This window comes from Chiloscyllium plagiosum, unplaced genomic scaffold (genome assembly GCF_037043375.1).
Source record: "Chiloscyllium plagiosum isolate Xiang-an unplaced genomic scaffold, Cpla_swu_hap1 HiC_scaffold_50, whole genome shotgun sequence".
NCBI lineage: Eukaryota > Metazoa > Chordata > Chondrichthyes > Orectolobiformes > Hemiscylliidae > Chiloscyllium > Chiloscyllium plagiosum.
The window spans coordinates 47,096,186-47,120,767 of NW_028270188.1; the positions used below are offsets into that span (position 1 = coordinate 47,096,186).

Consider the following 24,582-nt stretch of genomic DNA (forward strand, 5'->3'; position numbering starts at 1 on the left):
CTAATCGACCATGATCAAGTGCAATGATCCAGGCCTCTTGAGTGCATCACAGTGACTCAGTAGTCAGCACTGCTATCTCACAGCACCAGGGATCTGGGTTCAATTCCAGTTTCAAGCGACTGTCTGTGTGGAGTTGGCACGTTCTCCCCGTGTCTGCGTGGGTTTCCTCCGGGTGCTCGGTTGCCCTCTCTCAGTCCAATGATGTGCAGGTTGGGTTGGATTGGCCATACTAAGCTGTCTCTCGGGATGTGGAAGCTAGGTGGGTTAGCCATGGGGGATGCAGGGTTACAGGGATATGGTAGAAGGGTGGGTCTAAGTGAGATGCTCTTCGGAGGGCTGGTGTGGACTTGCTGGGCAGAATGGCCTACTTCCACACTGTTGATTTTCTAACTAAACTAATGAGACAAGGAACCAACTTTGTGGATTGAGTTTATGAACTGTGTATAAAGTTGCAAACTGCATTGAATACAGCCCCAGTCTAGACAGTGTGGAAGTTATATCCAATTACTTCCACTTCTATTCCTTATTGGGTCAGTTGAACTTATGGACAGAGGTAGGGATTAATCCATTATTTATGCTGTTAATCATAAACTACCTCCTGCTGCCTGTCTTGTCTTCTTTGTAAAATGAGAATGGGGTCAAACTGATTGTGAGTACTCACATGGTTCAATATCCTGCTGGATACGCACTGTGTGTCTTCACACAGGAGATGCAACCATCCAGTCAGGGTACTGGACAGAAGGAGTCAGCAATAGTGCTTTCCAGGAGCATTTTGTAAACAGCAACCTGCTCTCAAATACCCAGTTTGGGTTCCATCAGGCCACTCATTACAGCCTTGGTTCAAACATGGACAAAGAGCTGAGTTCCAGAGGTGAGGTGAGAGTGACAGCTCTTGACATCAAGGCTGCATTCGACCGAGCCTCAGGCAAAACTGGAATCAAGGGTTATCAGAGAGCAAACACTTTGGTGGTTGGAGTCATACCTGGCACCTTGGAAGATGGTTGTAGTTGTTGGAGACCAGACATCTCAGCTCCAGGACATCACTACAGGGTTTCCTCAGGGGAGTGTCCTAGGCCCAACCATCTTCAGCTGTTTCATCAATGAACTTCGTCCACTATAAGGTCATTTGAGAATGTTCGCCGATGATGATGGCACAATGCTTAGCACCATTTGCAACACCTTCAACACTGAAGAAGTCCATGTTCAAATGAAACAAGAGCTAGATAATATTTTCATTTGGATTTACAAATAGCAAGTAACATTTCCACTACACAAGTGCCAGGCAATGACTATCTCCAATAAGAGAGAATCTAACCATTTTCCTTTCACATTCAATAGCCAAACCATTACTGAATCCCTCACTATGGACATCCTTCGGGGTGGGGGGGGGAGGGATTATCCTTGTCCAGAAACTGAACTGGTATCACGATATAAATCCTGTGGCTACAAGAGCAGGTCAGAGTCTGGAAATACTGTGGTGGGTAATTCACCGCCTGACTCCCCAAATCCTGTCCACCATCTACAAGGCACAAGTCAGGAGTGTGATGGAATACACCAAAAGTGCCTGGATGGGTGCAGCTCCAACAACATTAAGAAGCTCGAAACCGTCCAGGGCAAAACAACCTGCTTAACTGGCACTGCATCTACAAACGTCCCCTCCCTCCACCACCTATGCTCAGTAGCAGCAGTGTGAACCATGTACAAGGTGCACTGTGGAAATTCAACAAAGCTTCTTCCAAACCCACGATCTCTTCCAACTGGCAAGGTCACAGGAACACCACACCCTGCCTGTTCCCCTCCAAGTCACTTGCCATTCTGACTTGGAAATATATTACCATTCCTTCACTGTCAAAATCCCGAAATTCCCTCCCACATGACGTGGACTGCAGTGGTTCAAAAAGGCAGCACACCACCACCTTCTCAAGGGCAGCTGGGACTGGGTCTAACCAGCAATGCCCATATTCCATGATTGAATTAGATATACCCAAATAGAATTGTAAAATTAATTCATTGATGCCAGGAACAGTTCCCAATCCCAGAAATATTTCCTGATCTCAGAGACAGCTCCTGATGCCACCGATGTTACCTGTTCCCAAACTTGGGAATACCTGCTGACTCTGTTAATCCCAGAAACCACCTTATGCTAGGGGTATACCCCAATCCCAGTTAAAGCTCTCAGTCCCCGGGTTTTCCTGATCCCCACAGAAACCCTCTAATCTCAGGATTACTGTCTGATTTCAGAAAAATCTCCCAATTGCAAAAAGAGCTCTCGATGCCAGAAATTCCCCAGAGCCGTTGCTTGATTCCAAGGACAGGTCCCAATGCCAGGGACAGCTTCTAATCCCAGCTCACCACATGAACTTCAGGTTGCTTTTCTGCCTGAGACTGTGAGGTGATTAAAACCTGAAGGGAGCTGATTCTGGAATTCAAGGAAAGAATGGGAACATGAAAGGATACATTAACAAATTGGGAATGAGGGAAAAACGAGCTGGGAATTGGTGGAGGAGAGGAAAACGAGCAGGAGCAGACTTTTGGCCTTCAAACGCAGTTGAAATCCTCATCTTAGCAACATTAAAATATTTTAATTGTAATCTTTCTGACAGCTCACCAAGCAAGCTGTCCTTCCTGACAGAATCTACAACAGCTGGATAATCTTGACTCTTACCACCTCCACCCACCCCCCCTGCCCAACTCTACATGTGGACTCTTCCTGTGGGATGGTGTATGTGAGAGAGAGAGAGAGAGAGAGAGAGAGGAAGAAACAGTGACTGTGGTACCCAGATCTCTGAGCCTGCATCCAGCAAGCAGTACCCTACATCCAGCAGAGACTGTGGTATCGACCCCTCTCTCAACAGTCAGGTAAAAAAATAAACTCACTACAAATCATCTACCTTTGCATTTTCAAAAAGAAAAAAAATTGCAAAATAATCATTTTTGTTTTGGAATGTCAGAGGGAGTAATTTCCAAAATCTCTTCTGCCTGTTTGTCAGTGTGGCCATTTTGTCCTGAGAATCCTTGAATGTTGTTTTTTTTTCCCCCCTATGGTCTTTACATTTTGTGGAAAGATTCATTTTAACAGCTCTGTGATTTTATTGTTCATGTTAATTGTTACAGTGTAATGGCAGCCATGTGGTTTACAGGGGACTGAAATGTGAAGCTGTGAATTGAGAGAGATAGAACTGATGGAATGGGCTGTTAGTTTGACCTTGTCAGTGCTGATTATTGTCACCCTGTATATCCGGAACTCTCCCCTTACACTGCTGAAGAATTTGTACACCCAGATTTGAAAAAAAAAAGATCTCACTAGTTATGTTTAACATATAATCAGATTGGGCGATGCAGAAGATTATTGGACAGACGGTGCTTCAAGGCCTGCTCTTGTCAATATCTGGCTTTGGAAATGATTGAGAAAAATCCTTTGCTTCCTCAGTGTGTGAATCTTCAGGATGGTTTGAGATGTAGACTGTGTGACCACAATGCAGGCTGAAGTCAAAAGGGTGCCAGGTTCTATTTAGAGTGACACATGGCATGTTTCAGATTGTGCTGCTGTTTTTGTATGTCGATATGATGGTTTGTCTCACTGATTAAACTGCTCTTTGTGGGGATAAACACGCAGTTGGGTAGACAAGCCAGAGATACCCTGGTACAGCTGGCATGGTGCCTTCTTGTTGCCAGCTGTATCCAGGCTTCCGTCTCTGTCATGCAATTCAAGAGAATTGCCCCCAGGCACTCAATGAACATGGGGCTGCTGAGCATAATGCGACATTACAATGTGACTGAGTACCGAGAAATGAGGAGCACTGCAGGGGCTTACAGCTCGAAAGACTAGAGAGAGGGAGCGGGAGGAAGTGGAGAGACAGGATTTAAAGGGAACCGAGTAGAGAAAAATAATGGTGGGGAAAGCAGGAGAGAAAAAAATGCTTGCGGAAGAGACGGAGGGAGAAAGACAGAAAAATGGAGACAGGCAGAGAAAAGGGCAAGACCACGAGATGGAGGAAGAGAGAAAAAATAAGATCAAGGAATAAGGTTGGAGGTGAAGAAGTGCAACAGGAGTTAAGGAAAGAGACAGTTTGCAAAGAGAGGGAGAGATGGAATTAAAATTGAGACACGGCAGGCATATCAGTACAGAAGGATAAGAAAGAGAAATATCCTTCAGATCAAGGTGAAATCCTCACAACCACCATCTTCTCCCTTTCTTTTGATCTCTGATAACAATTTGGAATTTTTGGCAGTTACCATAGAGCTGGAACTCAGAAACCTGACCCACAGAAGCCATTCCTGACATTGTCAAACCTCCAATAATACACTGAGAACAAGATCATTGGACACACAAATGATAGGGGCCCACTATCATCGAGTCAGAGAGATGTACAGCCCGGAAACAGGCCCTTTCGCTCCAACCCATCCATGCCGACCAGATATCCCAACCCAATCTAGTCCCACCTGCCATTTAAAGACATTCCCCTATCAACAGTCATCATTTTATTCTCTCCTTCCTCTACTGCTGTCTACATGGACTGAAGACACTGTGTACATCCGGAGGCTTACAAAGGGAAGTCCGAATGGGAGCTTAGGAATCTATATAAATAATAAGTATCTGGGAGAGAGTTACAGACTCGGATCTAATCAAGGGGTTCAGGCTGGTTTAAAAAAATGTAACAGATACCCAGGAGTGATTTGCAGACCAGAAGTGGACACACAAATCGAGGTGTTCGGGGTATGGGTTTATATTTAGAATAACAGATACCTGGGAGTGATTTACAGACTGGGATCTAATTGAGAATTGTGAAGGTGGTGGGTTCATATATAGAGTAGCAAATACCCAGAAGGGATTTACAAACTGGGATCTAATCAAAGGGTTCAGGGTAGTTTATGTATAGAATAATAGATACCTGGGAGTGAGTTACAGACTGGGATCTAATCAAGGGGTTCAGGGTGGTTTATACATTGAATAACGGATACACAGGAGTGAATTACAGCCTGGAATCATACCATAGGCTTTAGGTACAGAAAAGAATATATAGAAACTGATAGAAGGGTGTGGAACGATTTATTTCCAGTATATTTGATATCTGGGAGTGAGTTACACGCTAGAAACTAACTGATGGGATTCAGTAGATCCACATATAGAATATAGATATCGAACAGGCTAGAATTTAACTCATGGTTCTGGGGATTCTGTATATGGGATATCTGGCAGAGAGTTATGGACTGCTGTCTAATTGTGCTGTTCATGTGGGATGATATACAGTAACAGATTCTGGGATAGAGTTGCAGACTGGAACCTAATCAAGGGTTCAGGTGGTCTATTATAGAATACAGACTCTGGAATCTAATCGAGGGGTTAGATACAGAACCTGGGAATGAATTACAGGTTTATATGTAATCAAGGGGTTCAGGTGTTTTATATACAGAATAACACATACCCCGGAGTAAAGTGCGTTGGGTCCTCTTGTGGCAGAATAGTACTGTCCCTACCTTTGAACCAGGAGGCCTGGGTTCAAATCCCACCTGCTCCAGTGATGTGTAAAAACATCTCTGAAAAGGTTGGTTAGAAAAATAGATTAATTTTTTTAAAAGTCCTTGAGTAAGGTAAAGTCACCATTGTCCAACCAGACCATAAGGCTGCTCTCTCTCACTAAAGAAAGAGAGAGAGAGAGAAGACTTCTGGTGGTGAGTTAACATGAAGATCACTACACTTCAGGCACACAGAGAGGCTGAGAAGGGGAATCCTTCATGGTCTCCTCAGCCAGAGGAGAAACTGAACCCAGGCTGTTGGTGTCACTGTATCGGAGATCAGCTGCTCAGCCAACTGACCCCCGTCCCTGAGTAGGGTATAGACTGGAATCAAAATGAGGGGTCAGTGTAGTTTATATATAGAATAACTGACCCCCGTCCCTGAGTAGGGTATAGACTGGAATCAAAATGAGGGGTTAGTGTAGTTTATATATAGAATAACTGACCCCCAACCCTGAGTAGGGTATAGACTGGAATCAAAATGAGGGGTCAGTGTAGTTTATATATAGAATAACTGACCCCCATCCCTGAGTAGGGTATAGACTGGAATCAAAATGAGGGGTCAGTGTAGTTTATATATAGAATAACTGACCCCCATCCCTGAGTAGGGTATAGACTGGAATCAAAATGAGGGGTCAGTGTAGTTTATATATAGAATAACTGACCCCCATCCCTGAGTAGGGTATGGACTGGAATCAAAATGAGGGGTTAGTGTAGTTTATATATAGAATAACTGACCCCCGTCCCTGAGTAGGGTATAGACTGGAATCAAAATGAGGGGTCAGTGTATTTTATATATAGAATAACTGACCCCCGTCCCTGAGTAGGGTATAGACTGGAATCAAAATGAGGGGTTAGTGTAGTTTATATATAGAATAACTGACCCCCATCCCTGAGTAGGGTATAGACTGGAATCAAAATGAGGGGTCAGTGTATTTTATATATAGAATAACTGACCCCCGTCCCTGAGTAGGGTATAGACTGGAATCAAAATGAGGGGTCAGTGTATTTTATATATAGAATAACTGACCCCCGTCCCTGAGTAGGGTATAGACTGGAATCAAAATGAGGGGTTAGTGTAGTTTATATATAGAATAACTGACCCCCATCCCTGAGTAGGGTATAGACTGGAATCAAAATGAGGGGTCAGTGTATTTTATATATAGAATAACTGATATCCTTTACTAAGGTATAGAATGCAATTATATTCAAGGGGCTCAGATGGTTTATAAATGAAGTCATAGTTACTCAGGAGTGAGGTACAGATTGAAATCCAATCAAGGGGTTTGGTAGACTAATAGTTAATGCAGGATTCACTTACCAGCTGGAACCTAATTGAGGGGTTTGGGTAGTTTAATATAAAATACTGGATATCCAGCAGTGAGCTACAAACTGGAAAGTAATCACAGGGTCTAGAATATGATGTGTATTTGTAGAATATCAGATACCTGAGAGTGAGGCACAGACTGCAAACCTATCAGTGGTTTGGGAGTTGGAGGGGAAAGGATAACACATATCCAGGAATAAGCTACAGACAGGAAACTAATTGAGGGTTTTCAGGGGTGGGGCATGGATATAGGATAACCGGTATCTCTGAGGTACAGGCTGAAATCTAATTGAGGGGTATAAGTAGTTTGAGACATTGGGCAAATAGCATTTACGACATACAACCACCAGGCAATGATCATCTCCAACAACACTTAACACTCAAAGGCATTACCATCACTGAATTATACACTGTCAACATCCTGAGGGTTACCACTGACCAGAAACTGAACTGGATTAGCCATGCAAATACTGTGGCGACAAGGGCAGGACAGAAGTTAGGAATCCTGCAGCAAGTAAGTCACCTCCTGACTTCCCCAAAGCCTGTCCAGTATCAACAAGGCACAAATCAGTAGTGTGACAGAATACTCCCCACTCCCCTGGATTGAGGCAGCTTCAACAACACTCAAGAATCCAGGACAAAACAGCCCACTTGGCTGGCACCACATCCACAAGCATCCACTCCCTTCTTCACTGACACTCAGGAGCTGCACTTTGTACCATCTACAAGATGCACTGCTCAAATTCACCAGGACTCCTTATACTGTGAAATAACTCAAAAGAGACTGGTATGATGTCACCGAGTCACCCTTTATTTACATGTGGAAAGTCCTCGACACTGATCCAGCTCCCTCAGAGCCAGCCCTCAGAGTGGGCACTCCTGTTCTTTTTTCTTTTAATTTACCGCCTAACTGCGGTAGTGTTTATTTTCCCCAGCACCCATGGTGTGTGTTTGTGCAGGTGTGAGACACAGTGAGAGACACAAGGTGCACGAATCTTTATTCAGTTCCCACCACCAGGAAGAAAGGAAACACCCGAGTGGCCAGTGACAAACACTGCCCTTCACATCAAAGGGCAGTGCTGTGTGATCAAACAGTGATGGGGAGGGTAGGGACTAAATCAAAGTAGAGTTGGAGGGGGAAATGATGCACTCCACTCCCTGCGGCGCCCACCTCTCCCTGAACAACTCCAGGGTGTCGGTGGTTACCGCATGCTCCTTCTCCAAGGACACCCGGGCCCTAACGTAACCGCGGAAGAGGGACAGGCAGTCGGCCCTAACGACCCCCTCCACGGCCCGCTGCCTCGACCTGTTTATGGCCAGTTTGGCCAGAGACGCTCCTGTTCGTTTTTTAGCCTCTGGCACTCCTGTTTATTTCTTTTTTCTTTTTTTGTATTTCTTTTCCCCAACACCCATGGTGTGTGTGTGTGCAGGTGAGAGACACAAGATGTACGAATCTTTATTCAGTATCCACCACCAGGAAGAAAGGAAATACCCGAGTGGCCAGTGACAAGCAGTGCCCTTCACATCAAAGGGCAATGCTGTGTGATCAAACAGTGAAGGGGAGGGCAGGGATTAAATCAGAATACACTCCTGTTCTTCTTTTTTTTTTTCAGCCAATGAGGGGTAGCCAGATTCCGTTCACTCCTATTGGTTGGAGGACCAACCTCTCCCGGGGTTTTTTTTTTTTCTCTCTTTTTTTTTCTTTTTTCTTTTTTTTTTTCTTCTATCCCACACTACCACCTAAGTGCGGTAGTGCTTATTTTTTCCCCAGCACCCATGGTGTGTGTGTGCAGGTGGGAGACACAGTGAAAGACACAAGGTGCACGAATCTTTATTCAATTTCCACCACCAGGAAGATAGGAAAACACCCGGGTGGCCAGTGACAAACACTGCCCTTCTCATCAAAGGGCAGTGCTGTGTGATCAAAAACAGTGAAGGGGAGGGTAGGGATTAAATCAAAATACACTCCTGTTCTTATTTGTCAGCCAGGGCTCCCTGATTGGACCAGATTAACAGCCCTCCCCCATTAAGGGAATTTATATTCTATGAGGTCCACCTGACTGATCTTGTTACAATTACTACATCCCTCACCCTCTGAGTCCAAGGACAGAGGTCAGTTCCTTTTTTTTTGCAGCTCCTGCTGAGGCATTTTAGCAGCAGGTCAGCTTCTCCAACGCTGCCTTAGATACAGTCAGCATGTTAATGCACAGTAACCGCCACCGCTCCCACCCCCGATCTCCGATTTTCGCCCAGAGCACCTTGGAAGACATTCATTCTCTTCTTCAGGTGGCAAAGACATTGAGGCAGCAGCATCCACCATGTCATCTCGGTTGCAAGGTATCGTCATTGCTTGATGGAGAGGGAGAACCCAGGGATACTGGAACAATCAAAATGGCTGTCAAGGAGCAGGGCATGTTTTGCTCTCACACTGTTTGCAAGCTTGTAGCTTTCATATGGTCCACGTGCTTGTTCAGGACCCTTGACCTAACGTCACATCGACCATGCCTCTTACCCATGGTTCCTAAACCAAACTCTGTCCCATGAAGTAAACCGTCTCTCTCGCTTAGAGGAGGCTTGTGTCTTGCATTGGTGTTCCTGATACTACTTCCGTGCTGCACAGGGAGGTATTGCATGTCAATAGTCGGTCTCACTTGGAATCATAGCGTGCCACCACTTTAAAGGATGATACTTGCTCTTCACTTCCCTGAAGGCTATGGCTTGGCTATGTGACCATTTCCAAGATGTAAAGGTGTTAGGATGGAGGCCAGGTTATATATGAACTTTCATAATTATTCACCAGCCCCAGGCAAGACTTCTACTCCAGAACAGACATGGGAGCTGGGGCACCTTTGATTGCCCTCACTCTACCTTCCAGCGGGTTGACTCTGTAGCCCAGGTAGATAACTTGGGATGCCTGGAACACATTTATCCCTTCTAAGGCATACACCCGCTTGGGAGAAATGTTTAAAGTCCTCTTAGTTATGCTTATTGGTCTTCCCTGTTATTAGCATATCATCTGGATAAATGATGACCAGGGGATCAACCTTATAAAATATTCTCCATCGTCCTATTTAGGTCAGGCTTGGAGGGTCGAAGGACCTGTTCCTGGGCTGTAGATTTTCTTTGTTCTTTGTCTGCTGATAATACCTCAAGTGGCAAGCTCATTTATTGGTACAAACTCATATGGGGTTAATTGTAGCATGTTTCTGGGAATCCTCACCCAACTGCAATTGCAAGTACCCATGGCTCATGTCCAGCCTCATGGAGGACAGCTCTCTCCCCCCCACCCCCCACCACCACTGCCACCTTTGTGTATAAATCCTCGAAGCGAGGGACTGAATATTTATCCAGCAGCGAAAATTGCTTTGCTGTTTGTTTAAGATGTCCACAAGGATGGACCGGCCCATCAGGCTTCACAACTGGTACGATTGGTATTGCCCATTCTGAAAACTTTGATTTGCTGGAATGCCCAGACTAATAACCCCAGTCAGGGAACTCATTTTGTATGAGGTCCACCTGGCTGACCTTGTTACAATCAGTACGTATTACACCTTTCAAAACGCACAAGGGCATCAGATATTTGTTAATACAGCCATCCATAAGATATCCTCCAAGCTATTCACCATCCTGACTTGGAAGTGCATCACTGCTTCTTCACTGTTGCTGGGTCAAAATCCTGCAACTCCTGAATGACACTGTGGGTCTTCTTACGCTAAATGGTTTGCAATAGTTCAAGGTTGTAGCTCACCTCATCTTCACAAGGGCTACTAGGGCTGGGCAACAAATACTGGGAAGAACACTCTCATCCTATACACAAATACCAGTGAATTCAAGGCTGCAATTTCATTGGGTGGAGTTTTTATATAGAATAACGATACCTTACTGCCTGAAAGATTTAGTTGAAATCCATATGTGAGTTACTGTGGGGTGGAATTTAACTGGGGAAGCCCATGTGTTCTTATTGATTTGTGGACTAAATGGCAAAAGGTTTGTTTTAAAGCCAAAGGGGGGGGGGGAAAGAATTCCTGTATTTTTGTAAACATGTTAGTGGAACTCATTGTGAGCTATGTTTACATTGCTGCTTTGTTCAAGCATGGGGAGAGGCGAGCTAAGAGTCCACAGCAGCAGGGGTTGTGTGTGTGTGTGCAGGGTGAGATTCAGCCAGCAGCAAGTTGTGCAAATATTACCAGTTTGTAGATGCCAGAAGACATCAGTCTGACGGCAGCTCTATTATTACCTGCAGAGTGTTTTCTGTCGACCTGAGTCTATCAGATAGGTAAATTGGAGACTTTGATCAAATATTTAACTTTTTTAATGATCACGAGAACAGTGCTTGAGCATCAACGCACTTTTTCAAATGGATTGTAACAGTAATAAGAGAGACCTGGGACTGAGTCGCAATTTGGAATCTAATCAGTTGGTTTGTTAATAGACTAATAGGTAGCACAGGAGTGGAATCTAATCACGGGTTCAGTTCTTCCTGTCTATGACAAGGACTGAATTATAATACACAAGAAGCAATTGTTTCCAGTGGTGGAATGTTGGTAACTGGAGAATTTATATATAGACAAATGAACCAAAGATAAGGATATTATTTCTAAAGAATAAATTGTGATCTGGAATGCACTGCCTGACCTGTTGTGTCTCTGACTCTGTCTCATTCTGACCCGGCCTCTCATTCTCCCCTTGTCATTCTCAATATTAACATCATCACTAATTCCATTGCCCCTTTCACCTCCTTAGCCAATACTCTCTCTGCCCTTGTTTCCATGTTTTCTGTCCTTGTCTGTCTGTCCCTCTCTCTGCCCCTGATCTTGTCCCTCTTTCTGCCCATCCTTTTCTCTCTCTGCTCCATCTTTCTCTCTACCATACCTCTCTCTCTGGCCCTAATAGACTCTTGGACATTTATAGCACAGAGACCATTCAGCCATCATAACCTTATACACTTCTATTAGATCATCTCTCAACCGTTGCTGTTGTAAGGAGACCAACCCAAATCTACCCATTCATTCCTTACAGCTCAAACTCTCTGGCCTAGGCAGCATCTTTGTAAATCTCCTCTGCTCCTTTTGGTGCATTCACATCCTGACCATAATGTGGGGACCAGAATTGCACACAGTACACTAGATGTGGCCACAGCAGCACTTTATACAGATCCAGCATAACCTCCTTGCTCTTGTGTGCCAGACCTCAGCTAATAAAGGCAGGTATTCCACAAGTCTTCTTAACCACCTTATCTACATGCCATGCTACCTTTAGGCACCTGTAGAACTGTTCACCAAGGTCACTCAGTACTTTACAGGGTCCTTTCATTCAACTGTGTAATCCCTTGCCTTGTTAGGCCTCTCCAAGTGCAATACTTTACACTTTTCCTGACTGAATTCTATTTGCCACTATCCTGCTGAGCTGACCATCATCCTCCTGCACTTTACGGCTACCCCTCTCACTATTTATCACCTGACCAATGTTTGTGTCATGTGCAAACTTGTTGATGGTACTCTTCCCCCCCCATTTAAGTCCAAATCATTAATATATACCACAAGTGGTAAGGGCCCCAGCACCAAGCTCTATGGAACTTCATTAGAAACAAATTTCTATTCACAGAAATATGCTTCACTCATCACCCTCTGCTTCCTGCCTCACAGCCAATTTTGGATCTGATGTGTCTCCTTGTCTTGGATCCCATGAATTCACATTTTTGACCAATTTGCCATGAGGGATCTTATCAAAAGCCTTGCTAAAGCCCATGTAGACCACATCAACTCATAGAGATGTACAGCATGAAAACAGGCTTCTGTCCAACCCGTCCATGCCGACCAGATTTCCTAAATTAATCTAGTTCCATTTGCCAGCATTTGGCACATATCCCCCCAAACCCTTCCAAATCATATACCCATCTAGATGCCTTTTAAAAGTTGTAATTGTACCAGCCTCCACCACTTCCTCTGGCAGCTCATTCCATACACGTATCACCCTCTGTATGAAAAAGATGCCCCTTAGGTCCTTTTAAATCTTTCCCATCTCACCCTAAACCTGTGCCCTCTAGTTCTGGATTCCCGATTATCTGTTTACCCTATCCATGCCCCTCATGATTTTATAACCTCCATAAGGTCACCCCTCAGCCTCCGATACTCCCGGGAAAACAGCCCCAGTCTATTCAGCTCTCTCTGTAGCTCAAATCCTCCAATTCTGGCAACATCCTTGTAAAGCTTTTCTGAACCCTTTCAAGTTTCACAACAGCCTGCCTATAGCAGGGAGACCAGAATTGCACGCAGTACTCCAAAAGTAATGTGCCCAAACAATGTGCTGTACAGCCGCAACATGACCCTCCCAACTCCTGTACTCAATGTACTGACCAATAACAACAAACATACCAAACGCCTTCTTCACTATCCTGTCTACCTGCGACCCCACTTTCAAGGAGCTATGAACCATCACTCCAAGGTCTCTTTGTTCAGCACCACTCCCCAAGATCTTATCATTAAGCGTATAAGTCCTGTCCAATTTGCCTTTCCAAAATGCAGCACCTCACATTAAATGCATTACTTTTACTCCTGGTTTCCACCACAAAAAATTTGATATAAGTTGTCAAACATGACTTTCCCTTAACATGTCCATGCTGAGTACATGTGATTAATCTGTATATCTCTGAGTGCAGATATCTTCTATCCCTCAGCATTCTTTCTAATAACATCCCCCTTAGACTAATTGGCTTTCCTGGCTGCCTGTTCCGGTAATTTGTTGTAGTGGCCAGTGTATTGGATCTAGAAGCATGGCACTCATCAACAAACACCTAATATAGCTAAGAGACCTAATATACAGGCCACTACAGTGAACTAATGGGACCGACAACCTGAAGCAGCAGGAACAGAACCAAATTCCAGAAGACACAGTACAGCAGTACCTCACAGGAGGTTCCAAAGCACTGTACATGTCACCGAGACAGGGGACAAAATGTCTGCAAATCAACTTCCCAGCTCGGTGAACATACCCACAACAACGGTAAAGTATTCATTTCAGACTGTGCCTATGTCTTCTGGATCAACACACACATTATCTCTAAGGTCCCTAATAGGTCCTACTCTTTCTTTAATTATTCTCTTGCTCTTTATGTGGTTAAAAAGTCCCACTGGATTTTCCTTTATCCTACCAGCCAATGCTTATACACTCTCTTTGATTTCCTAAATTCCTCATTATGATCCTCCTCCCCTGCACTTTATAGACTTCTCTGGGGGTCTCTGCCTTGGTGAACCTTTGTTATCTGCTATAAGCTTCTCTTTTCTTTTTAATCCTAACATTTATGTCCTTTGATATCAGGGTTCCCTGATCTCTCTGTCATGTCTCTCCCCCTCTGCTCCCACCTCATCTTTCTTGGTCTCCTGTCTCTTTTTCTCTGCCCTTGTCCTTTTTCTCTCTGCCCATCTCTCTCTCTCTCTGCACACCCTTCTATCCCTCTACAGTCCTGCCTCCCTCTCCGAGTCTGGCCCAGTCTCCCTGTCTCTGTCTCCTCTCTTTGTCTGGCCCTCTCTCTCTCTCTCTCTCTCTCTCCCCAGCTTTGCAATCTGTCTCTGCTCCTTAATATGGAGCCGCAATACACTGCATGGTAAAGACCAGTCCTACATTATCCATTTCGAGAGGGTACTGTCATGCAAGCTCTGGCTAACTATCAGCTGTCTCCAACCCACCCACTGGTCGGCTGTCTAATGCTGTGAAATTGTCAACTATCTAAGAAATCTAATCTTTGTGCATTATTCCAGCCTTCGCTCCTGTGGGACCACTTTCTGTCTGATTCACTCTGGTGTAATTAAACTTTCACAGGGCTCAGTGTGGGAGACAGGCTGCAAACTGTGAGCCCCTACCCTGGCATGGTTCAACAATTCTGCTTCCTTTAGTTGAACAACTCTGCTCAAACTGTTCCAAGTCCATGCTGGTGTCACTGTGACCAATGAAATCCACTTGACTGTTTATTTCTTTTTTTTAGGTTCAGCTGAACCAGCAATTAAAGCTAATACATTGTGACGAAGTTACCATCCTACTCTACTCCCTAATATACTGCCTTTATTTTAAATCATTAGGTATATCCCTGTCTTTGTGTGATCATCGATCGCTCTTTGATTTGGACTCCTACTTGTTCCCCTGGCTTGTTTCCTGCTTCCTCTCTGGACTCAGCTTCCATTTGCTGTCCTGGGCCAGCTACTGCTTGTTCTCCATCTTCATCACTCTCCTTGCCCAATTCCTGCCTGTTCCGCTGAGATTCTCCATCTGGAACCTGTGTTCCCTGTGACTACCTCACTCAAGTTTCACCCCTGGATGTGACTGGCACGGTCAAACTTCCTGAAAGTACCCACACATCTCCTGAGCCAGGTCGCTATGGATGACAACTTCAAAGACCGGACAGCCTTCATCAGAGGGGCCAAGGACATTGCCAAGGAAGTGAAGCGGCAGGCAGCTAAAAAGGTGGCCAAAGGTACAGACCGACTCCACGATGAGTACAGTCGGCGCTCTTACACACGATTCCAGGAAGAGGACGATGACGATGACTACCAGCCACAATATAGCTACTCAGGTGGAAACGATGAAGAAGGAGGCTCGAGTGATGCCACTGAGGGCCATGATGAGGAAGACGAGATCTATGAGGGCGAATATCAGGGCATCCCCCATGCCAACAAGATGTCAGATGACCACATAGCAAGCACACAGCCCATGGTGGATGATTTCAGGGACTATGAGGAGATGGAAGGTGAACGGGAGAAGGAGAAGGAACAGCTGGCCCAGCAGTATGAGCTCATCTTACAGGAATGTGGTCATGGCCGCTTCCAGTGGACTTTGTACTTTGTTCTGGGCCTGGCACTCATGGCAGATGGGGTGGAGGTCTTTGTGGTTGGGTTTGTGCTGCCTAGTGCTGAGAAGGACATGTGTTTATCTGACTCCAACAAAGGCATGCTCGGTAAGTACAAGGAGCATTCAATCCAAAACTGCTCAAACAGAATCAATGGAATTCACATAAGTATATATATATATGCTCAGGGGCCTGCTCCTCTGTGTCTATTTGTGTAGTTCCCAGACACTGCTGTGTGACCCACATACTGCTCTGTTGCCTTTGTATGTACATGTGGGTCCAAGACCAGACTCCACACTCTGTGTGTGTACGTGTGTGTGTAGGTTTGATACCTTCTCCCAGTGTTTGTTCGGTTGCTGGGGTCTGTGTGTGGTCTACACACACACACAGTGCTGCAGGGTCTTAGACATATACACACACAGAGCAGACTGTTGACTGAGACTGCTCACATACTCAAGGTGTTTTAGAGGCTGTTGGTGTCACAGTTTGCAATCAGCTCAAGTGCATCTCACAATGACAGTGACCCACTCTTCAGGGACATAGAATAAAAAGAGCATTAAATCAGAGCAGTCCAACACCATTCACATATCCTTCATCATCTCACTGTAACTCAGAGAGGGACATGCTGTCTCAGGGGTCCTCATCATTTCAAGGCTGTGAAATAGAATTATATATTCTCACTAGTGTAACTGATTTAGTATCCTTTACATGCCTCCCAGACGCATCCTTTGAATTACTTCAAATTACAGAGACTAAAATTTGGGAGACTAACCAAGAATAATGGAATAGTCAAATCTAGAGTTAACAAAGGCATGAATAATGAGGACTTCAGGTTAATTGAGATGGGTGGAGCAGGTCAATGTTGTGAAACAGACTTCCTTGGTTATAGAGTAGCTATCTGGTCAGATGCTCATCTCAGGGTCAAATGTGATGCAAAATTTTAAATAACATGATCAGACTCAGTTACCTGGAGGATGGGTAGAAAAGATACTAAGGAACAGAATTTGTGTTGATAACCAAAGCCAATGGCTTTAGCCTTCCCAATATTTAACTAAAGGAAATGTCTCCTCATCCATTAGACTATGTATGACCAGAGAAATGGAGAATATAATGAAACAATAAAAGAGTGCATGATTCCCATCAGGGGAATTCTTTGTGAGGGTCAGGCCAAATACAATATGTTGATAGGGGAAATGAAGTGGAAAAAGTAAGACTGACAAACAAAAAGAATATGGGAACAGAATGGCAGTTAACAGTGAAGTCAAAACGTCTTGTAGCAACATATAAATCATACGTCAGTCATAAACAACAGAGGGTTCCTATTCAGGACAAAAAGGGTGGTCAACGCTTACTGGTGCAAGATATAATATATCATAAGTACTTTGCATCAGTGACTAAGGAAGAATGAACTGATAAAATTAGTACATAGAAATGGTAGTGAAGGAATGGGTGAAAATTGATAGGAAGAATGTATTGGAAAAGAGTGGATAAATCACTTAAAATTAAAGAAAATGAGCAGTGGAGACATTAAAGGGCTTGTCATAATCTTCCAATCTGCCCTGGGCACAGGGGGAGATGCCAGAAGACTGCAGAATGGGAAATTTGACACAATTATTGAAGAAAGAGAGTGAAGATATTCTTAGTTAAGTTCTGAGGAAGTGTCACTCTGGACCCAAAACGTGAACTCTGATTTCTCTCCACAGATGCTACCAGACCTGCTGAGCTTTCCCAGCAATTTCTGTTTTTGATTTCCAGCATCCACAGTTCTTTCGGGTTTTTTTCTTAGTTAAGTACTGGCAATTTAACATTACTGGTAGGAGAGCTTTTAGAAATAGCAATCCAGGAACAGGTGAGCAGGCATGAGGAGAGATTTGTGTTTGTTAAGGAGACTAGCATGAATGTGTAAAAGACAGATTGTGCTTTACTAACTACAGTAGCGCCTCGACTTACGAACTTAATCCGTTCCGGGACCCGATAGGCGAACCAAAAAGTTTGCGAACTGAATCGATTTTTCCTGTTGTTCGGATAGCGTAAGAATGCTTGGACGTAGCAATGAACGCTGTCCACAGCGCACTCGCCAAAGACAAACTGAATGAGATCACGCGGGGCCCGAGAGCTTTTGCGTTCAACAAGTGCGTAGCAAAGCAGAACAATGAAACCGCGTGGTCGCACACGGGCTTTTTGCGTTTGTACCTTTGTTCGTACCTTGAATTTTGTACGTACGTTGAAGCAAAATTTTACGTAACAATCCTGTTCGTAAACCGATTTGTTCGTGAACGGGGTCGTTCGTATGTCGAGGCGCTACTGTATAATTCCATTTTTTGGTGACGTTCCAGAGAAAGTAGCTGAAAGGAATACATTGTTGTCTTGTTATGAAGGTGTAAGGGGTACTGTACCTGTAAGAGAGTTAAAAGCTAGCAGAGCTACCTTTATAAGGTAACAATATAACATTTGGTCGAACATCTAAATTAACTGGGTTGCCTGGAGACAACAAAACAAATTCAAATTTGGCCAATCAGTTTAAATTATCCCCCAAAATACCAAACTCCAATCAAGTTTGAATTTAGTATTTTGACAATATTAAGACCGATGAAATGATCCAATGCTTTGGGGTATAAAACCGAAACAAAATTGAACAGTTGGAGGAGAACTGCCAAAGGGCCAACAGCTGTAGGCTGCGAGTGAGAACTCTCGGAGAGGCACCTGTCTGGAGACGGAGTTTGCACAGAGAAAAAGATTGACACCAACTTGGAGAGTAAATCCACAGAGGAAGATTCAAAGAGAAGATTCAACAGCTGGCTGGTTTTGATATTTGAATTTTCCTGTAAATCTTAATCGGAGGTTTTGTCAGACTAGCATTATAGAAGGGAAAGTAAAAGATAGGTTAGAGGAAGGAGTTGTAAAGAGTTGTTAGTTAATTATTCTCTGTTATATTTTAAGAAATAAAGTTGTTAATTTTACTTTAAATAGTTCTTGGCCTTTTGCATTTTCACAGATTATTGCACGGGGTAAATCATTTCTGTGTTGTTGGTTTAAAATTAGCGGGGGGGGGGGGGTGTTTACCCCGTATTGTAACAGTCTATAAGTGTTATTGATTTTAGATAGGTCTTTAACAATGTTCCACCACAAAAAACTCAGGTAAACAAAACTGGGGTTCATGAAATAAGAGGATCACAGTTGGATAAAAAGTGATAAGGACTGAAAATAGTGAGTTGTGTCAAATGAGTGTTTCTTAGACTAGAGAGTGACAGACAGTGAGGTTCTCCTAGGGGTCAGTGCTAGGAGCCCTGCATCCCTTTGATGTACATTAATGATGTGGAATGCAGAGTAACACTTCAAAATTTGCTGATGTTACCAATGATCCTTGAAGCTACGATGCTGAGCATGATTCTGTTTCACTACAGACACAGAGAGACTAGCTGGATAGGCAGACTAGTTACAGGTGGAATTTAATGTGGAGTATCAGGGAATGCACTTCAGTGATGCAGTAAATGCTGACGATCAGGAACTTGCTACCCATTAGTGTGTTGGAAGCAGACCATCAGTGTATTTGAAAGGAAATTCAGAAAAAATAACTTTAAAGAATTCGAGGATAAACAGGGGGTAAAAGACTAAGCAAGTGAACTGAAGACTCTGTTTCTGTGGAGAAATGACCAATACCTCGAGTCTAATAGCCCTCTAAATCTCTTCTCCCTTGCTGTATCCCGATACTGCTGAGAATTCACCATGTATCTCCAGTAGGACCCTTCTTAACTTGAAAACATTATCAATATAAGACAGGGCAATGAGTTATGAGACTTAGCGTGTGATATATGGAGTAATACTGTTCACTGAGCTACAGAAAAAAACAGTAAAGTGTGCGGTTGATCAGTCAAACAGGAGATGGAAATGTGTTGCTGGAAAAGCGCAGCAGGTCAGGCAGCATCTAGGGAACAGGAGAATCGACATTTCGGGCATTAGCCCTTCCTGGAAAAGCGCAGCAGGTCAGGCAGCATCTAGGGAACAGGAGAATCGACGTTTCGGGCATTAGCCCTTCTGGAAAAGCGCAGCAGGTCAGGCAGCATCTAGGGAACAGGAGAATCGACGTTTCGGGCATTAGCCCTTCCTGGAAAAGCGCAGCAGGTCAGGCAGCATCTAGGGAACAGGAGAATCGACGTTTCGGGCATTAGCCCTTCTGGAAAAGCGCAGCAGGTCAGGCAGCATCTAGGGAACAGGAGAATCGACGTTTCGGGCATTAGCCCTTCTGGAAAAGCGCAGCAGGTCAGGCAGCATCTAGGGAACAGGAGAATCGACGTTTCGGGCATTAGCCCTTCTGGAAAAGCGCAGCAGGTCAGGCAGCATCTAGGGAACAGGAGAATCGACGTTTCGGGCATTAGCCCTTCTGGAAAAGCGCAGCAGGTCAGGCAGCATCTAGGGAACAGGAGAATCGACGTTTCGGGCATTAGCCCTTCGGGAACAGGAGAATCGACGTTTCGGGCATTAGCCCTTCTCAGCCAAACAGGAGACTCAAGTGTGACAAGTTAAGGACAGCCTGTGAAGAGGTTGAACTAGTTGGGTAGCTCAGTATGCACTGAGTGTCTCATTCTGACTGTTCTTTGTTTTTCTGTTGCAGGGCTAATCGTATATTTGGGGATGATGGTGGGGGCCTTCCTCTGGGGAGGTCTTGCAGACAGGATGGGCCGCAGGCAGTGTCTGCTCATCTCTCTTTCAGTAAACAGTGTCTGTGCTTTCTTCTCGTCCTTTGTGCAAGGATATGGGACCTTCCTGTTCTGCAGACTTCTCTCTGGTGTTGGGTAACGTAGACTGCTCTGCTTCCTTGCACCCTTTCTCATTCTGAAATTGTGTTGTGTTAGCCTGCCTTCCCTGAGGTGGGTTAACTTCCAGGAGAACCCCACCCTGTGACCTAGGAATGAATCATTCCTTTTACTAGCCAAGATCACAATTCATATGGAAAGTACATGCCATTGCTGGGTTAGAAAGAGAGGGGAAATTAGGCAGGATCACTATCCATTGACCCCTGGGCTAAAGACAGAGGGGAAATTTAACCAGGGTTTCTGCTCCTGATCACTGTCCAGTCACCTCCTGGTATAAAGATATTATTTTTTCATTCTCTTTATTCTTGGATTATGATACTGCCTACACAAAGAGGCTGTGTAAAGATATATTTGTAGTTTAAAACATTGTGTTTACTGAAGTTCATTGAGAGACGTATACAAAACACTGCCATTCCCTGGAACAGTGAGAGCAGCCAGACAGAACTGAGGCAGTGGTTTCTGAATGAAGTGACAGCTAGCTGATAACATTTAGTAGGTTCCTGGTCATGTGAGATCAATAAAAGAGAAACTCATAGCCTGCAAAGAGAGAGCATCTAAATTTCACTACCTGTTCATGCAGAGGTATTGGGAAAAATGTCTGGTAACTGTCCTCATTCACTATTTCCCTGTAAACTGCTCTCGCTGCAAATTTCTTTGTTGAAAGAAAAACCAGCTTCAATGATGGTGCTGAACAGCTGAACAGATTATAGAACATAGAACATTACAGCACAGTACAGGCCCTTCGGCCCTCAATGTTGTGCTGACCTGTCATACCAATCTGAAGCCCATCCCACCTACACTATTCCACGTACATCCATATGCTTGTCCAATGACGACTTAAATGTACTTAAAGTTGGTGAATCTACTACTGTTGCAGACAAAGCATTCCATACCCTTACTACTCTCTGAGTAAAGAAACTACCTCTGACATCTGTCCTATATCTATCACCCCTCAATTTAAAGCTATGCCCCCTCGTGCTCTCTGTCACTATACTTGGAAAAAGACTCTCCCTGTCGACCCTATCTAACCCTCTGATTATCTTATATGTCACCCTTCTCTCAACCTTCTCTCTAATGAAAACAGCCTCAAGTCCCTCAGCCTTTCATCGTAAGACCTTCCCTCCATACCAGGCAACATCCTAGTAAATCTCCTCTGCACCCTTTCCAAAGCTTCCACATCCTTCTTATAATGTGGTGACCAGAACTGTACATAATACTCCAAGTGCGGCCGCACCAGAGTTTTGTACAGCTATAGCATAACCTGATGGTTCCGGAACTCGATCCCTCTATTAATAAAAGCTAAAACACTGTATGCCTTCTTAACAACCCTGAGCTGAAATGGTGTTGCTGGAAAAGCGCAGCAGGTCAGGCGGCATCCAGGGAACAGGAGAATCGACGAAGGGCTTATCCCCAAAATGTCGATTCTCCTGTTCCCTGGATGCTGCCTGACCTGCTGCGCTTTTCCAGCAATACATTTTCAGCTCTGATCTCCAGCATCTGCAGACCTCACTTTCTCCTTCTTAACAACCCTGTCAACCTGGGTGGCAACTTTCAAGGATCTGTGTACATGGACACCGAGATCTCTCTGCTCATCTACACTACCAAGAATCTTACCATTAGCCCAGTACTTTGCATTCCGGTTACTCCGACCAAAGTGAATCACCTCACACTTGTTCACATTAAACTCCATTTGCCACCTCTCAGCCCAGCTCTGCAGCTTATCTATGTCTCTCTGTAACCTACAACATCCTTCGTCACTATCCACTTCTCCACCGACCTTAGTGTCATCTGCAAATTTACTAACCCGCCCTTCTACGCCCTCATCCAGGTCGTTTATAAAAATGATGAACAGCAGTGGACCCAACACTGACCCTTGCGGTACACCACTGGGTAACTGGACTCCAGGATGAACATTTCCCATCAACCACCACCCTCTGTCTTCTTTCAGCAAGCCAATTACTGATCCAAACTGCTATATCTCCCACAATCCCATTTCTCCGCATTTTGTATAATAGCCTACTGTGGGGAACCTTATTGAATGCCTTGCTGAAATCCATATACACCACATCAACCGGTTTACTCTCATCTACCTGTTTGGTCACCTTCTCAAAGAACTCAATAAGGTTTGTTTAGGCACGACCTACCCTTCACAAAACCTTGCTGACTTTCCCTAATCAAATTATTCTTTTCTAGATGATTATAAATCCTATCTCTTATAACCTTTTCCAACACTTTACCAACAACTGAAGTAAGATTGTGGTGTGTAACCAAGCCTTTTTCATTCACTTGCTCTAGAATTGGTGGTTCTATTCCCATTGTGTTTTCTTACTTCTCGGAGTTCCTCGCCCAGGAGAAGCGAGGGGAGCACCTGAGCTGGCTTTGCCTGTTCTGGATGATCGGAGGAATTTATGCCTCAGCGATGGCCTGGGCCATCATCCCTCACTACGGTAAGGGCATCAAAGTCAGGTGCAAGAGCTACACAACAAATATCAAGTCAACCTGGGATGGAGTACTGAGGATGGGTCAAGGACCAGACAATAATGCAGGGAGTTCAAGGCCAATATCATAATCATTGTGTCTAAAACATGGCGGCACGGTGACTCAGTGGTTAGCACTGCTGTCTCACAGCACCAGGGTCCCAGATTCGATTCCAGCCTCGGCCGATTGTCTGTGTGGAGTTTGCACATTCTCCCCGTGTCTGCGTGGGTTTCCTCCCATAGTCCAAAGATGTGCAGGTTAGGTGAATTGGCCATGCTAAATTGCCCACAGTATTAGGTGCATTAGTTAGGGGTAAATGTAGGGGAATGGGTCTGAGTGGGTTGCTCTTCGAAGGATCAGTGTGGATTTGTTGGGCTGAAGGGCCAGTTTCCATACTGTAGGGAATCTAATCTAAAACTAGGTGTGAAATTCCAGCACGGTTCTCAAATAACAGGTGCACCACCAGTGTGTTTAATACAGATAAATTGTGCTGGTCTCATATGGGGGAGTGTTTGATGGGGACAACATCAAAGAGGTTTTACTCTGTATGTAACCACATACTATACAAGTGCTAGGAGTGTTCAGTGGGGACAATGGAGAGGAAGCATTACTCTACCAAATCCCATTCTGTACTGGTGCTGGGAAATTAATTAATACTGATATATTACACTGACTCACTGAGTCATACAGATGTACAGCATGGAAATAGACCCTTCGTTCCAACCCGTCCATGCCGACCAGATATCCCAACTCAATCTAGTCCTACCTGCCAGCACCCGGCTCATATCCTTCCAAACCCTTCCTATTCATATACCCATCCAAATGCCTTTTAAATGTTGCAATTGTACCAACCTCCACCACTTCCTCTGGCAGCTCATTCCATACACGTACCATCCTCTGCATGAAAAAGCTGCTCCTTAGGTCTCTTTTATATCTTTCCCCTCTCACCCTAAACCTATGCCCTCTAGTTCTGGACTCCCCGACCCCAAGGAAAAGACTTTGTCTATTTATCCTATCCATGCCTCTCATGATTTTATAGACCTCTATAAGGTCACCCCTCAGCCTTCGATGCTCCAGGGAAAACAGCCCCAGCCTATTCAACCTCTCCCTATCCTCAAATCCTCCAACCCTGGCAACATCCTTGTAAATCTTTTCTGAACCCTTTCAAGTTTCACAACATCTTTCCGATAGGAAGGAGACCAGAATTGCACGCAATATTCCAACAGTGGCCAAACCAATATCCTGTACAGCCACAACATGACCTCCCAACTCCTGTACTCAATACTCTGACCAATAAAGTAAAGCATACCAAACACCTTCTTCACTATCCTATCTACCTGCAACTCCAGGAGCTATGAACCTGCACTCCAAGGTCTCTTTGTTCAGCAACACTCCCTAGGACTTTACCATTAAGTGTATAAGTCCTGCTAAGATTTGCTTTCCCAAAATGGAGCACCTCACATTTATCTAAATTAAACTCCATTTGCCACTTCTCAGCCCATTGGCCCATCTGATCAAGGTCCCGTTGTAATCTGAGATAACCCTCTTCGCTGTCCACTACACCTCCAATTTTGGTGTCATTTGCAAACTTACTAACTGTACCTCTT

General features: G+C 44.5%; 1 protein-coding gene across 1 annotated transcript in view; it reads left to right on the forward strand.

Annotated features, from left to right (window-relative positions):
- Positions 1 to 2,708: 2,708 nt before the first annotated feature.
- sv2a (synaptic vesicle glycoprotein 2A) overlaps positions 2,709 to 24,582 on the forward strand; it is a 29,600-nt gene continuing 7,726 nt past the window's right edge. Inside the window, exons 1-4 of the mRNA XM_043684029.2 lie at positions 2,709 to 2,859; positions 14,920 to 15,791; positions 20,296 to 20,476; positions 22,793 to 22,944. Coding sequence (XP_043539964.2) covers positions 15,215 to 15,791; positions 20,296 to 20,476; positions 22,793 to 22,944 — 910 coding nt within the window. The 5' untranslated portion in view covers positions 2,709 to 2,859; positions 14,920 to 15,214. The remainder of the gene's footprint in view (positions 2,860 to 14,919; positions 15,792 to 20,295; positions 20,477 to 22,792; positions 22,945 to 24,582) is intronic.